At 48.7% G+C, this 17,773-nt stretch overlaps 3 protein-coding genes across 3 annotated transcripts; 1 reads left to right on the plus strand and 2 right to left on the minus strand.

Moving 5' to 3' along the window:
* Positions 1-1,395: 1,395 nt before the first annotated feature.
* Positions 1,396-7,659, minus strand: J7337_000284 (uncharacterized protein; the record flags this gene model as incomplete). Its single annotated transcript, XM_044818043.1, has 1 exon — positions 1,396-7,659. The coding sequence occupies one exon, from the start codon at positions 7,657-7,659 to the stop codon at positions 1,396-1,398; it is 6,264 nt and encodes a 2,087-aa protein (XP_044685745.1).
* Positions 7,660-8,163: 504 nt separating this feature from the next.
* Positions 8,164-8,455, minus strand: J7337_000285 (uncharacterized protein; the record flags this gene model as incomplete). Its single annotated transcript, XM_044818044.1, has 2 exons — positions 8,164-8,377; positions 8,433-8,455. 2 exons carry the CDS (start codon positions 8,453-8,455, stop codon positions 8,164-8,166), a joined length of 237 nt encoding a protein of 78 aa, XP_044685746.1.
* Positions 8,456-14,579: 6,124 nt separating this feature from the next.
* J7337_000286 (uncharacterized protein) lies at positions 14,580-16,520 on the plus strand (the record flags this gene model as incomplete). The annotated part of the gene is made up of 1 exon (XM_044818045.1): positions 14,580-16,520. The coding sequence occupies one exon, from the start codon at positions 14,580-14,582 to the stop codon at positions 16,518-16,520; it is 1,941 nt and encodes a 646-aa protein (XP_044685747.1).
* Between the last annotated feature and the right edge of the window lie 1,253 nt (positions 16,521-17,773).

The raw sequence follows: 17,773 nt of genomic DNA on the forward strand, positions 1-17,773 counted from the left end.
TGGTGTTTTGAGTGACTTTTTTTTTTACTTGGTCCCGCGGCGGAGCAGCTGGGGAAAGGGAAAAATAATGCCTCCTTTGCCATTGATTTTTTTTAGCAGCTCGGGAAGACTCGGATAATCGGCGCCGGCGAATGCACGGACCGGGCCAAGGGGAAAGATGCTACGCAATTTGTGTCCGTTAGGTAACGAAACAGAGGCTTTTCGCACTCATGATGCCCCCATATCATGCCTATCCACTGGCTCACAGCGACCAACAGAGATCATGAAGACCAGACCCGGGGTAACAGTATAGATTGGGGAATGTGCCCCCTGTTTAGCCTCCCAGAAGCAAAGATGGCCAGTGACGTTATTCGCAAGACCGCTCTTTCGGCGTAATCACCATGCTACAGTTTGCAACATAACCTGATAAGTGACTGACATTTTCTCATACTCCGCCAAGAACTCAGGATCAGTGACTTTATAAAACTCTTCATCTTTACTCTCATAAAATGAAAGAAAATACCAGATGTTGGTGAACTCTGGCACACTGGGCTCCCCGAGAATTCCTCGGGCAGACCCACCAGTAACTAACCGTTGCTCGCCAACGTGTCCACGGCATTGGTTGGATAAGACAAAGAAAGACAAGTTTTTTCTCTCTCTCTCTTGCTTGTGTGCTTGTTTACCTTATTACCGGGTCAGCCAATGGATATTGTGCGATAAGAAATATCTCCCTGCTTGACTCGGTCTCGGAGGTTAATCAAGATTGCGACAGTGCGTTCGGAATTCGACGTCATACCCTCATGAAGATGATATTCAGGTGAATAGAAGAATCTGGAGGATATCAAATTTTCAATGCCTTCAGGACCAAACTTCTTCTCAATTTCCTCTTCTGTCTGGCAGCCACTTCGGCATGCATCCAGTCTGTAATACAGCCCTGATAGGCGCATCTCAGATCAATCGCCGATTTCACCATGTTGAGCCGACGCTGAGCCACCATAACCATCATCCCTGTTCAGCCAAGCTTAACCTTGTCTATCCTTATCTCTGATAAGGAGCTTACTGCCAATACCAACGCATGCTTTGTCTTTCAGTGGGAGAATACGGTATCGCAAATAATCACCTTGTCGTATATCAGGCCATGGCATCTTGTCTACTTACACGAACGCCTGATTATCACTTTTTCTCGAGGTCAATTGGTGTCGAGGGAGCTTCCTGGTTTGGATATTGAATCAACATGATTGGTTCAATCGTGACGGTGACGTCGTTGAGGCTATTCACAAAAGTAGAGCACTATCACTTGAAGCCTGACTTATGTTTGAAGCTTGTTTTGCATCACATTTCTTATCGTAGAGCTTGTGCAAGAAGATTTGGTCATCATAATTCATCAATGTTCAGTATCTTGCTATCGTAGATCCCTCATTCCCTATCATCCCTACCGTCCCGATCAAACAGCTTCAGCACATTCTGATTATCATAAGCCGTTACCAAATCCAAAGTCGACCGCCCATCATCATCCTCCGCCAAAAGATTCACTCCCTTTTCCATGATAGCCTTGAACAAATCCTCGCTCTCATCAGCCATTTCATGGAGAATAGTTCTCCTCTTATCATCTCTCGTCTGCCAATCCACCCCCAATCCATCCAACCAACTCATCACCTCATCTACATTGTCATCATCATAGCCTCTCATGGCAAGGAAGAACGCTGGTGTCTGACCAGCGTTGTTGCGCGCATTGATATCAAGTCCCAATTTCAAGAAGCGCTCAAAGGGATCTCGAGTGTTACTTCCATCATAGCAGAGACATCCAAAGAGGCTAGTGGCAAGGTAATGGAGCGCATTGTTTCCGAGACCATCAGTGGCAAGCATGTCTGCACCCTGTGTCATGATATAGTCAAGCCATTCGGGCTCAGTCTGGTCAAACTCCCCATGCGCCAGCGCAGCTAGGCCATAGTGCAGTGGTCGATACCCGTCAGCATCAGCCTGGTTGACGAGAGCCGGCACAGCGTCCCCTAGATCCTTGAGCCCTTCCAACTTATCATCATTGAGAGCTCGAGATCCGAGTCTAATATGTAATGCGTTTCTGCCGAAATTATCTACTGCATAGGCATCTGCCCCTTTGTCTAGCAGGAGTCGTAGAGGCAATTGGTCTTCTCTGGTCCCCTTACGACCCCTGCTTGACACTCGCTCGCAAGCAGCCAAAAGAAGAGTTTCTCCAGACGCATCGCGAAACTCCGTATCGAGATCCTCCAACCCTAAGATTGGCCCATAGACACCCTTTCCTTTTAAGATTTCGTGCGCTACTACCCTTTCAGCCATGAATGGTGGTCTGAAAATGTGAGGGCTTTTGGCATACGGGATACATTCAACCGCAGAATCCTTCTTGTGCCACGCATGAGTCGCTATAGCCATTGGTAGGGAAGGTCTGTTGGGCAACCGGACCTTGTCAACGATGACTAGGCAATTGGCATACGGACTGAATCCAGCTCCGAGTAGAGCTTCCATCATCTGTTTGGCAGCAGCATCACGATCGAATTCGAGGCCGCCCCGGAGCGTACCCAACGCAGAGCTTGCCAAGATCAGAGGATGACCTTGACGTATCATCTGGGCTTCCTGAGGATTCGTATCAGGATCCAGCTGCTTTGCGTAATCTAGTGTCATCTGCCAAGACGCCGCAAGGGAGGAAGACTTTTCGCCAGACAACAGAATACTCAAGATGTTTGGGTACTTGGACTCAACCACAGAAAGGATGGTGGTTGGACTAACTTCAGCTCCATGACCGACTAAGAGTCGAATAAACTCTTCCCGGTGTGCTGCTTTGTTCAGACACCCATTCCCCTCAAAATCGACGACATTTACATCAGCTCCTTTCTCGATCAGGGACTTCATCGCTGCAGTCCGGAAGGCGCCCCATTTTATGAAAGAATAAAGCAGCGGTGTACATCCCTTATCATCTCGAATTTCCATATCTGCCCCTTTAGAAAGCAGGTATGGCATGGCGTGAAAGACTTGCCACCACTCCTTGCCAGTGACTAAGATATGAAGAGAAGTAAGACCGTCACAACCTCGTGCATTTATGTCGACTCCTTTTTCCTCGACCAAGACACGAATGACTTCCATGTTCGGAGAAGAGCGTCGACAAGCCGTCACAAGCAAAGGCTCAAGCTCTTCTGCACCTGGTTCCTTTACCCATTTAGGATCATCAAACCTGGCAGCCTCTTCAGAAGAGCAGCAGTCATTGACTAGTTCGTAGTACCCGTATTCGACGAGTCGCGAAAGAATCGAGACACCATCTTCATCGACAGTAGTATAATCCGCACCAGCTTTGTACAGGCCCGCTACCAAAGCGAAGTGGCGGTCCGATAGTAATCGTGCCACTCTCTTCCATTTTGTTTCTTTTGCACGTGAGATGAATGACTCACCCAATACCGCAACCTCTGTCTGACGAAGAGCTCTGCTTCTCGATATCCCAATATGAAGAGGAGTTGGAGGTTCAAGATGCCCAGCTTTCTCCTGGCAGTTCCAAAGGAGGTATGTAATGTAGTCCTGCCACTCATCTGATGCGAAAAGCATCGCACGGTAAAGAGCTGACCTTGGACCGTTGGAACCCAGAAACACATCTGCTCCTGCATCAAGCAAAGCGTTGATAATCTCATCATATCGCGAGGCCTCATACACTGGATCGAGGACTTCGAGTTGAGGCCCCGATACAATCTCATCAAAGTATCTTTCCTTATCCTCGACAGTGTAACCAGCAGCGATGTCCGTGTCGGGGTCATTTAACTGATGAAAGGGAAGCTCATCATCACGAGGTATCTTCTTGACCGGCCCACGCCTCCAAAGACGTTGCTCACGGTCAAAGAATACACACTGAAGAATTGGAGGGAACCAAGGTTCAGGACAACATGTCCCTCGAAGTTTATCGAAAGTTGGGTTGACCTCAGCTCCTGCTTCGATTAGGAGTTTCACAGACTCGATAATCCCAGAGCGACTGGCGTAATGCAATGGCGTATATTGGAAGATATCCTTCTGGTCGAGTGCTACTTTTGTGGCGTCAGGATTCAGCTCTCGCATGCGCTGAAGTAGAAGTCCGAGGCTGTTGCTTCTCTTGCACCTGGCGGCGATATGTAGAGCATTCATGCCCTGGTTTGTGACAACGAAGGGGTCTACGCCGACGCGCAACAATCGGTCAACAGTGTAAGTGTTGGTAGAGGCGGCGAAGTGGATGGCCTTCAACCCTCGGGTATCTGACGCGTTGACATCGGGCGATTGTTTGAGGAGCCATCTCAAGCAATCTTTTGCATGGTAATTGACCCCATGGTTTCCGTCCAGACGCATGCGACAGGCTAGATGCAAAGGCGTCGTGCCAGCATAGTTGGGTTTGTTTACGTCTAACCCAGCCTTTTCAAAAAGTGAAAGGAATACCTCTCCTTTACCAGATAGTCTTGTGGCATTCGGGACGAGAACTAACTCGTGGCATAGAGTGTTACCGTGCAGGTCCACGGCACAAGGCGACACACCAGCGTCAAGGAGATATTGGTATACCTCGGTGAGTCTTCTTTGTGCATAATCAAGGTCGGTGATGCTGTGGACCGCTTCGTGGAGAAGGGTCCGCCCATAATTATCGCGGACATTCAGACTTGCGGAAGCCTTGATAAGAATATCAAGAATTTCAGTTATCATGGGTTGCTTTGGGAATCTGCCCACAGCCCGAAACAAGGGTGTCCGGCCTCTGACGTCTTTGACATCGATCTCAGCTCCATATTCGAGTAGCATACGCAGACATTCCTCTCTGTGGGTGGACCCCTTGGCGACAAGAATATGTAAAGGTGTCTCCCCATCAATATTTGTCAAATTCGGATCCGAACCAGCTTCGAGAAGTGTTCTCAAGACTGACGGCAGAGTGTTGTCTCCGTTCTTCAGATCATCGCCTCTAAATTTCTTAGGCGCAGACATTCTCTCATAATGAGCAAATGCGTAATGGAGGGGGCCATTTCCTTCGAAATCAGTGACACTACAATCGGGACTATATTTCAGCATCTGTGAAGCAAGGGCTGAATCATGATAAATAGCAGCAAGAAGAGGTGTCCTGCCCTTGATGTGTTCTCTTTTGTTGATGTCCAAATTCCCCTCTTTCAATAGGAGCTTCAGGTATTCTTCGTCACCTGTCTTTGGCAGACAATGCAGCGCGGTCTTGCCATCCTTTGTCTCAGCATTTGGATCAGCGCCTGCTGCGAGCAGACGTCTCAACACGTGAGAAAACTGCGCGGAGTGTATAGGAGCACGACCCAGAGAATCTCTCTCGTTGACGTCTGCACCAGCTTGGATAAGCAACGCCAAGTTTCGATCAAAATCTGAACAGTCCAGATCCGACATGTGGTGGGGAGATATGTATGGTCGACGCACGAAATGAGACTGTGGCTCACAGAGCTCTATCAGAGGAGTCGACCAGGGGCGTTCCAACACATTCTCTTGTTTGTCCCAGACATTAGCCTCCACCCTGCAAGTAATAGAAGCATCTGCACCAGCATTCACCAACACTTCGACTGTTTCAACACAGCATGTTCTGGCGGCCAGAAAAATGGGTGTCGAAGGCCCTGTATTGTCGTTCGGATTGACATCAGACTCCTGAAGAAGACGCTTGACGAACTGGGGCTGCCTGTTCTTTATGGCGACGCGCAAGGCATATCGTTTCTCGGCAGTGCCTAACAATGGGAGCATCGCTTCTAAGCTATTGATATGGCCGTATGATGCTACATATGACAATGGTGTGTCTGCATCCTCTCTGGTTGGATCGGTGTCTGTTGGAAGACGCAGAACTGTAGGAGCTATTCCCTTTTCAATGAGTAGATGAACAACTTGTGCTTTATCCTTCTTTGCAGCTATATGCAATGCCTGGTGGCCTTGAATGTCGTACGTAGTAGGCGATGCCCCATGGCTCTGTAGCAACTCGATGATATCTGCGTGACCGCTGAAAGCAGCCCACCACAAGGGTGTTCTCTTTCTTGCGTCTTGCTCGTCTATGCTCTTCTGGCCCAGACGGCCAATCAGAGTTGAGATGCACGGTTTGAGGCCGCACAGTGCAGCGACATGGAGATCCGACATAGAGGCTGTGGCCTCTTCAATCCTGATTCTTTCAGAGACATCGAAGTAGGTTGTCAGCCAGTTGTTTCGTGTCTCCTTATTGCCCAAAAACAATTCAATTTGTTGATACAATAAGTCATTTTGTAAACAATTCCATTCAGACTTCGCGGCATGCACATGCCAGTTCTTTGTAGCATACGCTGCGAACGGAAAATCCAAGTTGCGGTTGTGTTCGCGATGAACAGTTTCTGACGAAGTAGGAGTTTTGTCTTGGAGGCAGCCAGCACAGAGATATCGGAGGCAAGCGAGAGCAAGATCGTAATGAGTTGGTGAGGAGTCCAATATGGGATAAACTGGGGTATGTACTGTTCTTGATGTCCCAACCAAAAACTCGGTAAGTGAATGGTGCACAACGCTTACAGTCTCATCTGGTAAGACCTCAATCAGAGGGCCACACGCAGCCCGAACCAGATCCTTGCTCTCTTTCAGACTATTTGAAAATCTGCTTCCCTCGACTGTCTTGAACATATCTGCAAGCTCTAGCAGCCGAAGAGGACGGGTTGCGTGAGTTACCCATTGTAGGATCAACACCTGTGTGTTCTCTGAAATGCCTGATCTCCGAGCATGTTCTCGTAGAATGTCGATGTACATAGCGTCCAAATCAAGTGGAAGCTTGCGAATTGTCTCGTGAATGTCGGCTTCTGGCTCCAAAATTGATTTCATGGCCAATTTAGCGTAGAGGAACAGACCGTTGGCTCGGCCAGGCACCGCTTCTTTGACAAGCTGTTGATCGTGCTCAGAAAGAGAAGTGCCAGAGAGACAGTATCTCACATAAGAAGAGATATCGACATCAACAGCCTTCTCGTCCATTCGGATGTGAAGAAAACTCGTGCCTCTCATTGCGGCCTCGACGCCAGAAGTAGGTCGGCTGGTCAACAACACCTTCACAGATGAAGGCTTCCAGTGAGCAAGCTCAGCCAGATGATTGATAAATTCGCTATTGCCATGGTCCATTTCGTCTAAAGCGTCTGCCACACAATAGACCCTGGGCACAGACGCCAGAGCTGTTCTTAAGTGTCTCCATAACTCATCAACTGATATACTATCCAGGTCGCGGCTCTCGTCAATATAAGCCTTTAAAGATGCCTGTAATGGAGGGCAATAGACGAGAATCTGATCTAGCCAGTCTCTGAGAAGATTGATGGGTCGATGATTGGCATCAACAATTTGTCGAAAAAAGAAGTAAAGAACAGGAGATTCTTGAGAGAGTTTGTGAATCATGCTGGCTGCAACGACAGACTTTCCGGAGCCTGGAATGCCTTTGATCCACAGGGGGCCATCTTCTTGGCTCTCATACCATTTGAGGTAGTTATCTGATCGGCGAATCCATTCTCCAGTGCCTTCAAGATGGAATGCCAAATGTTTGCGATATTCGCTGCTTTCAATATCGTATTCCGTAGGTCGCAGCCACTCGTGAATACGGGCAATAGTGGCCTCAGATTGCGGCAAGATGGTTCCTGAATTATAATTGCTGGTGTCGTCTTTACCGATAACCACAGTGTCACTGCCTTCAGGCGACGGCGATCGCTCGGCAGACATGTTACTTGACGGTGTGAAAAGTATGAGTGGAAATGATGAGATTCTTGAGATGGCAGAGATGGCCAGTGCTCATTAACATAAAGTCCAAAATCAATATAACATGATGGAAAGATAAGTGATCGTCGACGGTTGTAAGAGGTGAGGAATAACATTAGGCTGCAGTCAGCAAGAAGCATGGATTAGTTCACCTAACGACCCTAGCGATGGAAAGAACTCCATAGTCCGTAGGACTTGCGAACAGACCTTAGGCGCTACCTTCGTGATTAAATCATTTGGGAATGAGAAACATAACAGTGAGATTTTAGAAGTTTAATATCCATGTGATGAATAGAGCCAAATTTGATTGAGTAAAAAGGTATTCTATCAGAGTTGAACTGCCAAATCTGTTATACAATGCCCAGAAGACTTAAAGGCTCCAATTCTATCCCCAACGCCACGCTAAAAGTTCACAGCCACAACCTTCCCTATCCTGTCTCACAACACAATACATGTCCATTGATATCCTTATTTCGATCGATTGTAAACTTTGTCAAAAGCCATAATCTTATCCATGCCTTGCCATACACCGTGACCTGTTCTTTCGCCTGTGACGTAGAATCGTTCTGTGGGGTCTGTAGTGGTGGCCCACTGGTGAAGCTGGGTGCTGGTGGAAGCAGCCTGGCCGCCCGTGTAAGTCGAGCCACCAGAGGTGTTGCTGTAGGCCGGGTAGTTGTAGGATCTGAGAAATGACTGTTAGTGGATCATTTGCGACATGTTCGTTATCAATAACTTACTGGTTGGCAGTTGAAGAAGACATGTTGGTTTGTTCTGTTGGTTCAGAAGTATAGTATACTGATTGGTTGGTTGTATGGTTCTCTAAGCTCGAGTTGCAGTGATAGGTTCAAAGGTAACAAGACAGTCAATGTATTGATGATGATATCAAAATCTCTACTGTAGGAAGGAAACCCCCTTCTATTTAAAATAAAAGAAACCGGATAACTCTTCAATCGCAAACACGCAGAAAGGGGACTTTGAGCAGCCTCAAACTGGAAAAACATCTCTCTCAACTCCAGCATCCGCGATCCCCCAAAGAAAAAACGGCCCCCATTAGCCACGGTCGCGCAGAAGCGTAGAAGCAAAAGAAGTCAACCGCCGGGCCATCAACACCACCGTGAATGCTTCAATTGGACGGTGGCGAAAAAAGCAAACTGAAACGGTGACTGCGCCGTGGGACAGTTCAGTTCAGACAAAAAGTTGAATAACTCAATGTTTGGCGGAAAAGGGACCCGTCTCATACACCCGCAATTGCGCAGAACTCAAATCGTTGGAAACCCACGGTGACATCAGCCACAGAGGGAACCAAGATAGTGGCTCAGCCAGCCGGCCGGCCCCCAAAAGATAAGGCAACAGTTGATGGGTGAGAAGTACTTTGGTGAGAGTTTTGGCACTCATTTGCGGCAACTTGCAGATAGTATGTTACATTGTCTTCATGGATGATGAAAGGCTCTGAATTGAGCGCTTTTCAGCATGTTTTCACTCATGGGCATTGAGTGGGAAGAACAGTGTAGCTGCGCCACAGTTTCAATCCAACACGGTTATCATCAGTGTAAGGTCAGAGTGTCCAATTAATTCAGTTGGCTTCCAGTTCCTTGTGCTCTTATCTTATTGGAGGCCTTCTCAGACATTTTACTGCACGTTTCAGGGCGGAATCGGTTCAAAACATATGGGCTATGAGGGAGGCAATTATCACGATGCTGACAAGTTCATAACGGCCGTCATGAAGCTCAGTGCATCCCTGGAAATCAAGATTCTACTCCGTATTCTGTCGGTCATTTGCCACCCTCTCAGCATTGCATTTGCGAACTCGCAATTTTGACGAAATATCATATCTGGAGAATGACTGCACAAGGGGTTTGACTAGGCTGACTTGACATGCTTGTTCGATGGTAACTTGGGAGGGAACCGATATCTGACTCATGAGATTTAATCTCAGTCCATCCATAACGCCAGCGCTCTTTGACATCTACGTCAGTTTGACAGAGATCAATTCAAGCTGTGGTGGTCGAAGCGCAGCATTGATATATTCTTGGCACATCGTAGGGCTAGCCTTATGATGCTGCCAGCGTTTCACCATTCATCACAATTATGGGAAACCCATAGTCACAGACTGACTACTTGACCATATCTAGACCTAGTTCGAATATCAAAGTATCAAGGTTCTATAATGATGGATGTCTAACACTGTCGTTGTTGTCCATTCGAGGTTATAAAAACAGAACGTTTATATGCACCAGTTTTTTACTACCCTACACCAGAAGCACGCAGACAGGAATTTCCGAGATTTCGCAAATGATCTCCAGACAATGATCAATACTCAATCTATGCTGGCTTGTCTCATTCGGTGCTAGTATATAGTATGGTATGTCAAAGGTGATATGGCCTGGTTTGGGTCTTTGATGTAGCCTGGTGCTTCCACGTCAAAGATTCGATGTGAGCAATTTGAGACCGAGATGGGCTTTAGACTGTCAGGTTTGGGTGCACTATCTCACTCTGCGACCTCATTTACCTGAGTTAATTTTGGATAATGAGATAATTACAAACTTGACAAGACTTCAGAATCCCAAGATCCTTCTCGAAGCCGTTATGGAATATGGAGCCAATGCAGAGCCTCATTGTCCCACCGTTGAAGCTCTAAACCTTGGGCTCCATCAACATTCCAGTGCATCGGCAATCGAAACTTTACATTCCAACGGTCCACAGCCCTATTTGTAACTACCGAGACTTATCTGAGATATATTTGGTATGCATAGAGGAATTCGTGAACTGCTGACTATTCCTCCTGTTGTTTTCCCCCATCAACAGTGCATCATCCACGCACATTGCCCTCACGACTAGGCCGTGAGCCAAGTTCAGCATCCTGTTGGGGGCGTAATCCATCCAGAATTGAGGCAATGGGTCTCAGTTCAACCGAAAAGACTATGTGTAGCTGAGTCGCGCATGCATAGCCTGAGGAGGGAGAGATCTTCAACCATGGGCGAACGAAAGGGACAGGGCCATTGCGACTTGGGAATCAATCACAGCACAAATGCGAGCAGTACGGCCCGCTTTGACGCGAATTGGGGAATGGTACCTATGGTAACGCCAGAAGGAATCTAGGTCAGATTAGATGTTGCCTTGGAGGTTGGAAAGCCAATCGGTTGAGGATCGTCAGCGCATAACATTAATATGAGTCACAAAGGACAACAGATCGAGGCTCCAAAGGTATAGTATACGTTGACAAGGTGACAAACATCAACAACAATGAGGGCAACTCAAAACAACAACACTGCTGGGACTGATAGCTTCTTTAACTGACAGTTCACCACGTACCACCTCCAGCGCATCTTGACAGCACCACACCATCATCACACTCGTATTGAACAAAAACAGCAAACTTAGGAGCTTCATTTCCACAATCCCAAGACTAGCTCTGCAAGCACAACGCAAAAGCCCAGAATAGACGTGAGCTTGGCCAAGACCAGCTATTCGCAATGCTATCAATTCCAAGTTTCAATAGCTCGAAGCTTCGACAAACCCCTGCGTTCAGCTTGGCCTCGACCTCTAGTGGTCAACAGGGCTCCCCTCCCCTATCTGGGGCAGATCATCGGGACGAGCAGACCTTCCTTCTTGGCTCCAGTTGTGGCAAAAGCGTCCAAGGCACCAGAGCGTGCGAAAGCGAGAGTGAAGATGGAAATGACATTTAGCTTAATAGATGACATTGCTTTTTGGCTATACGACGGGGTCTGAGCACGGGTGGCCAAGGCATAATGGGCTGATGGAAAACTCAATGTTTTCGTGCATCGCTCATCTGTCATCACTATGGAGATAGTATGCGCTGAACTGTAATGGATTAGGCCAAGACGTGTACGAATGCCTGTATGCTTCTGCATCGGTAGCATGTTCGCATGACCAAAAGATTCCCCTATTCCATGGTGCAGGCCAACACGACAGCAACGGCCAACGAAGAGCTCACCAAGAAGGGAAAAAAACAGACTCAGGCGCTGTTTGAGAGTGACAGGCCTGCATGGAACTATCACCGTTGGCGTGGTGCGCTAACACAAATCGTCTCCGGTGACAGGGGCAGCATTGGTAAAGCAGAACGAGAAAGTGGACTATGATTTATATGGGGAAAAACAGAGGAAAAATTTACGATTTCAGGTTATTTCGCACTGGAATGCGGCTTCAACCGACAGAACGTGTCGTTTTGTATCGTCTTGTCTCACAGCGGGAGATGACTCTCCACTCCCCCAGCCGCTGACCACTTTGAGGCTTGAAGTTGGTTGAATCACCTTCAGTTGAGGAGAGCGACAAGACGAGGATATTAATTGGTCCCTGGGGCTATCGCGTGGGAACGAGCAAGGATTTCTCAGATCGTGTTTGAACCCTTACGATTTTTGTGCGACAAAATGCCACCTCGTAGGTCATGTCCCTTGCATTATCGCGATTTATCCAATTATCACCGGCAAGGTATTATTTTATGAACAGGGAAGACCACAACTTAGGGGCAGGGGTTAGCGGTCCAATGAGATGAACTAGATTGATGGAGAATTTGCCAAATCGACCTCGACACATGGATCCGATTCGAAGCACTGACTGTTTATTCATGCCAAAAAGTTTCAGTCGAATCGAATGACAGGACGATGGCGAAACTTGACACTTTCGCAAAGGGTTATATCAATCATGGATCATTGAGTATCGTCAACAAGGCTTCCCCAGTACAATATTAGTGCCGCCGTAAATAAGACGATTATAACTTCCACCACCGGTAGCACGACAGCCACCGTCAGGAACGCTTTCGCATCGTCTCCTCCTTTTTACCCCTAAAAAAAGAAACGATTCATTTATGCAGATGCATAAACCACACCCTCTCGCATGCACGCAATTGCTTCGCGATGGCTTGGACCAAGTGGGCGAGTCACGGACGCCAATTGGACTCTAGAAGACGCCACAGCGCGAATGATGCAAATTGCACCGCTCTCGTAGCGCTTCTTTCAAAGTGCCCCCAAGCCACCAAACAAACCGGATCTTTCGATGCCCGTTTTTTTCGTGGCAATTGGGTTCATCCTTCTGTAATCTCCCCCTTGGATTAACAAGCCTTGACAAACCGTCTATGACGCTTGGTTATGTTTCCTTTCCTTTGTCGGTGCTATTCACGCTCTCTGGATATTGCGGACGCTAAAATCTGCATGCTGTCAGGTACCCGAACTTTCAGTGTTGATCGTGCGATGGCCATTGGTAGGGATCAACAGACACACAAAATGGACGCTTTTGGAACTTGTGTGGTACTGAAACAGAATGTGATGGCTGTGTAATGCTATAAACGGCATTTGATGAAGATGAAAGGACCAAAAGAGGACGAATGAGTATATAACAATTAAACAATGTTGCCTTTCTTGTTCTTAAGATACCCTTAATTGAGAGTAAAGAAACGAAACAATAGGAAACAAAACGTCAGCTCTGTAAGTTGGTGGAGTGCAAGCAAGTCATAATGAGAGGCTTCTTTGAAGCAGATCAAGGAATCAATTTCCACTAAAACCAACGGCTTCTTCGGGTCCTTGGGGGTTATGATCCTACCATTCTCAGGCTACCATCGCGATCGATGAGATTCCAGAAAAGATCTCGGTGATCATCATGACGATCAATGAAAATCCGAGATGCTAAAACTTGGAATCTGTGGTTCTTCGGTCGTTATCGCTCCGTAGGGTAACGTATTGTCTGTCACTGCCTCTCACTAACAAAACCGATACGCGTTGCTTAATTTCCCTATTCTCCATACTGCTCCAGAGAAGACGATAGAGTGAACACTCGACACTAAAAATAACAAACCTTCTTTGATCCTAGATCCAATGGCCGACAAAGGCTAGCAGAGGAACAATACAAACTGCCGATGACTAACAACATGGGATTATAGTTGCATGGAGTTATACAGGAAATGAAGGACAATACCCCTATCCACATCAGCAAGTAGAATAGTAGAAACCATGGAATAGACAGCCCCAGCTGCTGGGATACTCCAGAAGGTTATTCGTATCAATCAAGGTTATCGCAAACTATTTGATCCAATCTTCAGCTGAAATAACGAGGTGCAATAGCGTCAGCCGCCCAAGAAGCCGGACTCTTTGGTGCGACATCCGATGAGAAACTATTGCTCAGCGACTCATCTCTAGAGCCTTAGGCCTTGCAAGGTTGAATGTTTGTAAACGAAGTCCATGTGTGTTCATCCCAGCATCTTATCGCTCCACCGCAGCTCTCGGCGACTGCCTCTTAGCGACCCCCGCTAACAACGCCCAAAGCGGTTGGTTTAGCCACGATTTAGTCAGGGGTCAGGGGATCACCCCTGTGGAGACCCGACTCAGCGCACCATTACCCAAGCGGCTAACGACTTTCATCGTTCTTTGACCCGCACGCACTTTGTTCGACTGTTGCTTTTCCAACAGGCGCCTTTCACGGCCAAGGCCGGGCTCACGGCGCAAGAGCCCGTTATTTACAGCACTGCACTGAGCAGGGCTCTCGTTCTGGATTAGTTCCATCTGCCCATCTCTCACATGGGTGTGAGGCCTTGCTCAATAGCGCCCTAAACTAACGCGAAGCTCAGGCACACTATCAGAATCTGGGTATGGGTCACCCACCCACGCCCAACGGCGGCCCACGCCCGCGAGAGGATGAGAGGAGAGAATGAGTGAGAGAAAGTGATGTGGGAGAGGCAGGGGGACGGACCAGGCTCACTCCGTCGTTTCTTGCATATAAACACCATCCTCCGACCTACATGGGCATTCTTTTCCTTCCCACTCCTCTTCTTGTCACTCTTTCTTATATCAGTCTTCGCGGAATATAAGTAACTCTGCAGAGTTCTACCGCAGTCCATTCGTTCATTACTGAATCTGTACATTCTTTCAAACATAATGAAGAGCGCTGTCTTTATTGCCATGGCCTTTGGCCTGGCTTCCGCCAACATCTCCCCTCGATACCAGCTCCCTCCTGTCACTGAGACATGCGAGTGCGATACCGATGACCTTTGCTACCAGGCTGTCCGCGCTCCCGGTGCCACTTTCTGCGACCACATCCAGAGCTGCGAGCTTCCCTCAGCTTGCGCTGACCGTGATACTCTCCAGGAGGCTTGCACATGTGTTCTCCCCACTACCACCACTGCTGCTGCCGTCTCTACCACCGAGACTGCTAGCACCGAGGCTGGTACTGCCACCACCGCTACCACTGAGGCCGAGACTGCCACTACTGGTACCACTGAGGTTGACACTGCTACAACCGAAACTGGCACCACCAAGGTTGATACCGCTACCTCTGAGACCGAGACTGCTACCGGTGTCACCACCGAGGCTGCCTCCACCACCACTGCCCCTGCTGAGACCAACACCACCACTGAGGAGGAGGACTGCGACTCTACCACCGAGGAGCTCTCCACTGGCACTGAGACTGCTACTGCTCCTACTGGCACTGAGACCGCCCCTACTGGTACCGAGACGAAGACCGAGACCGCCCCTACCGGCACTGCAACCGTCCCCGTCAACACTGACACCAAGACCGAGACTGCTCCCACCGGCACTGAGACTGCTCCCGTCAACACCGATACCAAGACTGAGACTGCCCCTACCGGCACCAAGACTGAGACTGCTCCTACTGGTACCGAGACCGCCCCTGTCAACACTGACACCAAGACCGAGACTGCCCCTACCGGCACCAAGACTGAGACTGCTCCTACTGGTACTGAGACTGCTCCCGTCAACACCGATACCAAGACTGAGACCGCTCCTACTGGCACTGAGACCAAGACTGCTGGTGTTTCCACCACTGAGGGATCCCACGGCACCCAGACCACTGAGGCTACCGTCCCTTACACCACCAAGACTATCTACACCACTTCCGTCCACACCTACTCCAAGTGCCCTGACTACGTCAAGGACTGCCCTTACGGAACTCACGGCCCTTACACCGTCACTGAGACCGTTGCTGTTTCCACCACTGTCTGCCCTGTGACTGAGGGACACCCCAAGCCTACTGGTTACACCACCAAGACCGTCTACTCTACTGAGGTCTACACCATCTCCAAGTGCGCTTCTACCGTCAAGGACTGCCCCTACGGATCCGTCACCACCAAGAGCTACCCCGTCTCTACCACTGTCTGCCCCATCACCGAGGAGCACTCCAAGCCTACCGGCTACGCTCCTCCTGAGTATACCACCAAGACTGTCTACTCCACCAAGGTCTACACTGTCACCAAGTGCGGCCCTGAGGTCAAGGACTGCCCTTACGGTTCCGTCACCACTGAGACTGTCCCTGTCTCTACCACCGTCTGCCCTGTCACTGAGGAGCACACCAAGCCCACTGGCTATGCTCCTCCTCCCCACAGCACTCTCTACACCACCAAGACCGCCTACCTCACCAAGGTCTACACCGTTACCAAGTGCGGTCCTGAGGTCCCCAACTGCCCTTACGGCTCTCTCACCACCGAGACCGTCCAGCAGACCACTGTCTACGCCACCGGTACTAAGGAGATTCCTTCTTACCCTACCGTTGTTGTTCCCAAGCCTGAGCAGCCCGAGCACTCCGCTCCCGCTAAGCCTGAGTACCCTGCTCCCAAGCCTGAGCACTCTGCTCCTGCTAAGCCCGAGTACCCTGCTCCCTCCAAGCCTGAGCACCCTGCTTACCCTGCTCCTCCTGCTGAGACCGAGACCCACGTGGCTCCCGCTCCCAGCCAGCCTTCTGCCACTCTCCCCTACCACGCCCCCACTGGCACTGCCCCCGCTGTCGAGGTCACTGCCGGTGCTTCTCGCTTCGGTGTCGAGATGGCCGTCGCTGCTGCCGGTATCTTTGCCGTTCTTCTGTAAATGCATCATGGAACATAAAACTTTCCCTTTGCTGTTTATTTATTACAAACATAATAAGCTTCACTATGTACATAGTATGATTTAGACGATCTTGGCTCGGCCAAGTAGTGGTAGAAAGAATGGTTACGATTTTTGGATAATATTGTGTAATTTTGTTGTTGAAGATACCACCACATCATCAATTATAGACATATCTTAATACGTCTTTGCTCCTTGTGATTCTCAAATGTCTATTTACTTAAGCTTAATTAAGCAACTGACTGACTGACTGCTTCAAGCCCAAGTCCTTACCTCGAAACTCAACAGCCTGGCCGTTTATCACGTGAAGTCACTTAATCCTTTGTCGTCACTAGTGTCTCCATGTGATACCAGTTTTCCCAAACTCTATCTCCTTCGATTAATCATGTGGAACAGCGCTAGAACAACGAGGAGGGGGTGAGCAAAACAAATTAGGGGACCGTTTCAACCGGATCGTTGGGAACAGAAACAGGGCGGACTTTTCCCGAAAGTCGAAAAGGCTTGTGGCCGTTGAGGAGAAAAAAGGGGAGACATGTCTCTGCTCTGGAATGCGGGAAGCAGATAGTGGCGTGTGGAAGGATTCTAGAAAATAGGTGTGCTTTGAATGGAAATGTGGCTTTTAGTTACGGTGTGAGAGAGTATGGGCAAGGATGGTCAAGAGTGAAAACGATAAAGGATGAATGATACTGGATTGAGAAAGAGCCAGACTGCTAGATGATTGTCTCGGAGTTGTCAAGTTTCTCAAAGGCATAGACTAGACTTTGCATGGGTGTGAGAAAGATTCGGAGGTCTAAGAATAGCCGTGATTGGCTCTTCAGAGCGAAACAAAGGGAAGCAAACAACTCCTTGAATGAGGTCCATGAGTCGTCTGAGAATGTCTCATCACTTAATTCTCCCTTCGTCCCGTTATACCCGCAAGACTTTGGACGATGACATAGGACCTACGTATGAGCTATCTCAAGGTGGGTGTGGTGTCGATGGCTTCAAGGTTTCAACAGTCAGCCATGAAAGAAACGGTGCCGTGGCTACAAACAACCAACCGTTCTTACCGCTAAAGTTGATAAATGGCAGTTATCTTTACGGCGGGGTAAGAATGTCTCTTTTTTGAGGTCGGATGACTTACAGAGACGTCGAGCGCGGCTGTTTCAACTAATGAGGCGGCGAATGCAAGGGCTGATGACATACATGGCGCGCTTGAAGGGAGACGTACGTTTCAGCGAAGGGATGCCAAGGCG

This window comes from Fusarium musae, chromosome 1, assembly GCF_019915245.1.
Source record: "Fusarium musae strain F31 chromosome 1, whole genome shotgun sequence".
NCBI classification, from domain to species: domain Eukaryota; kingdom Fungi; phylum Ascomycota; class Sordariomycetes; order Hypocreales; family Nectriaceae; genus Fusarium; species Fusarium musae.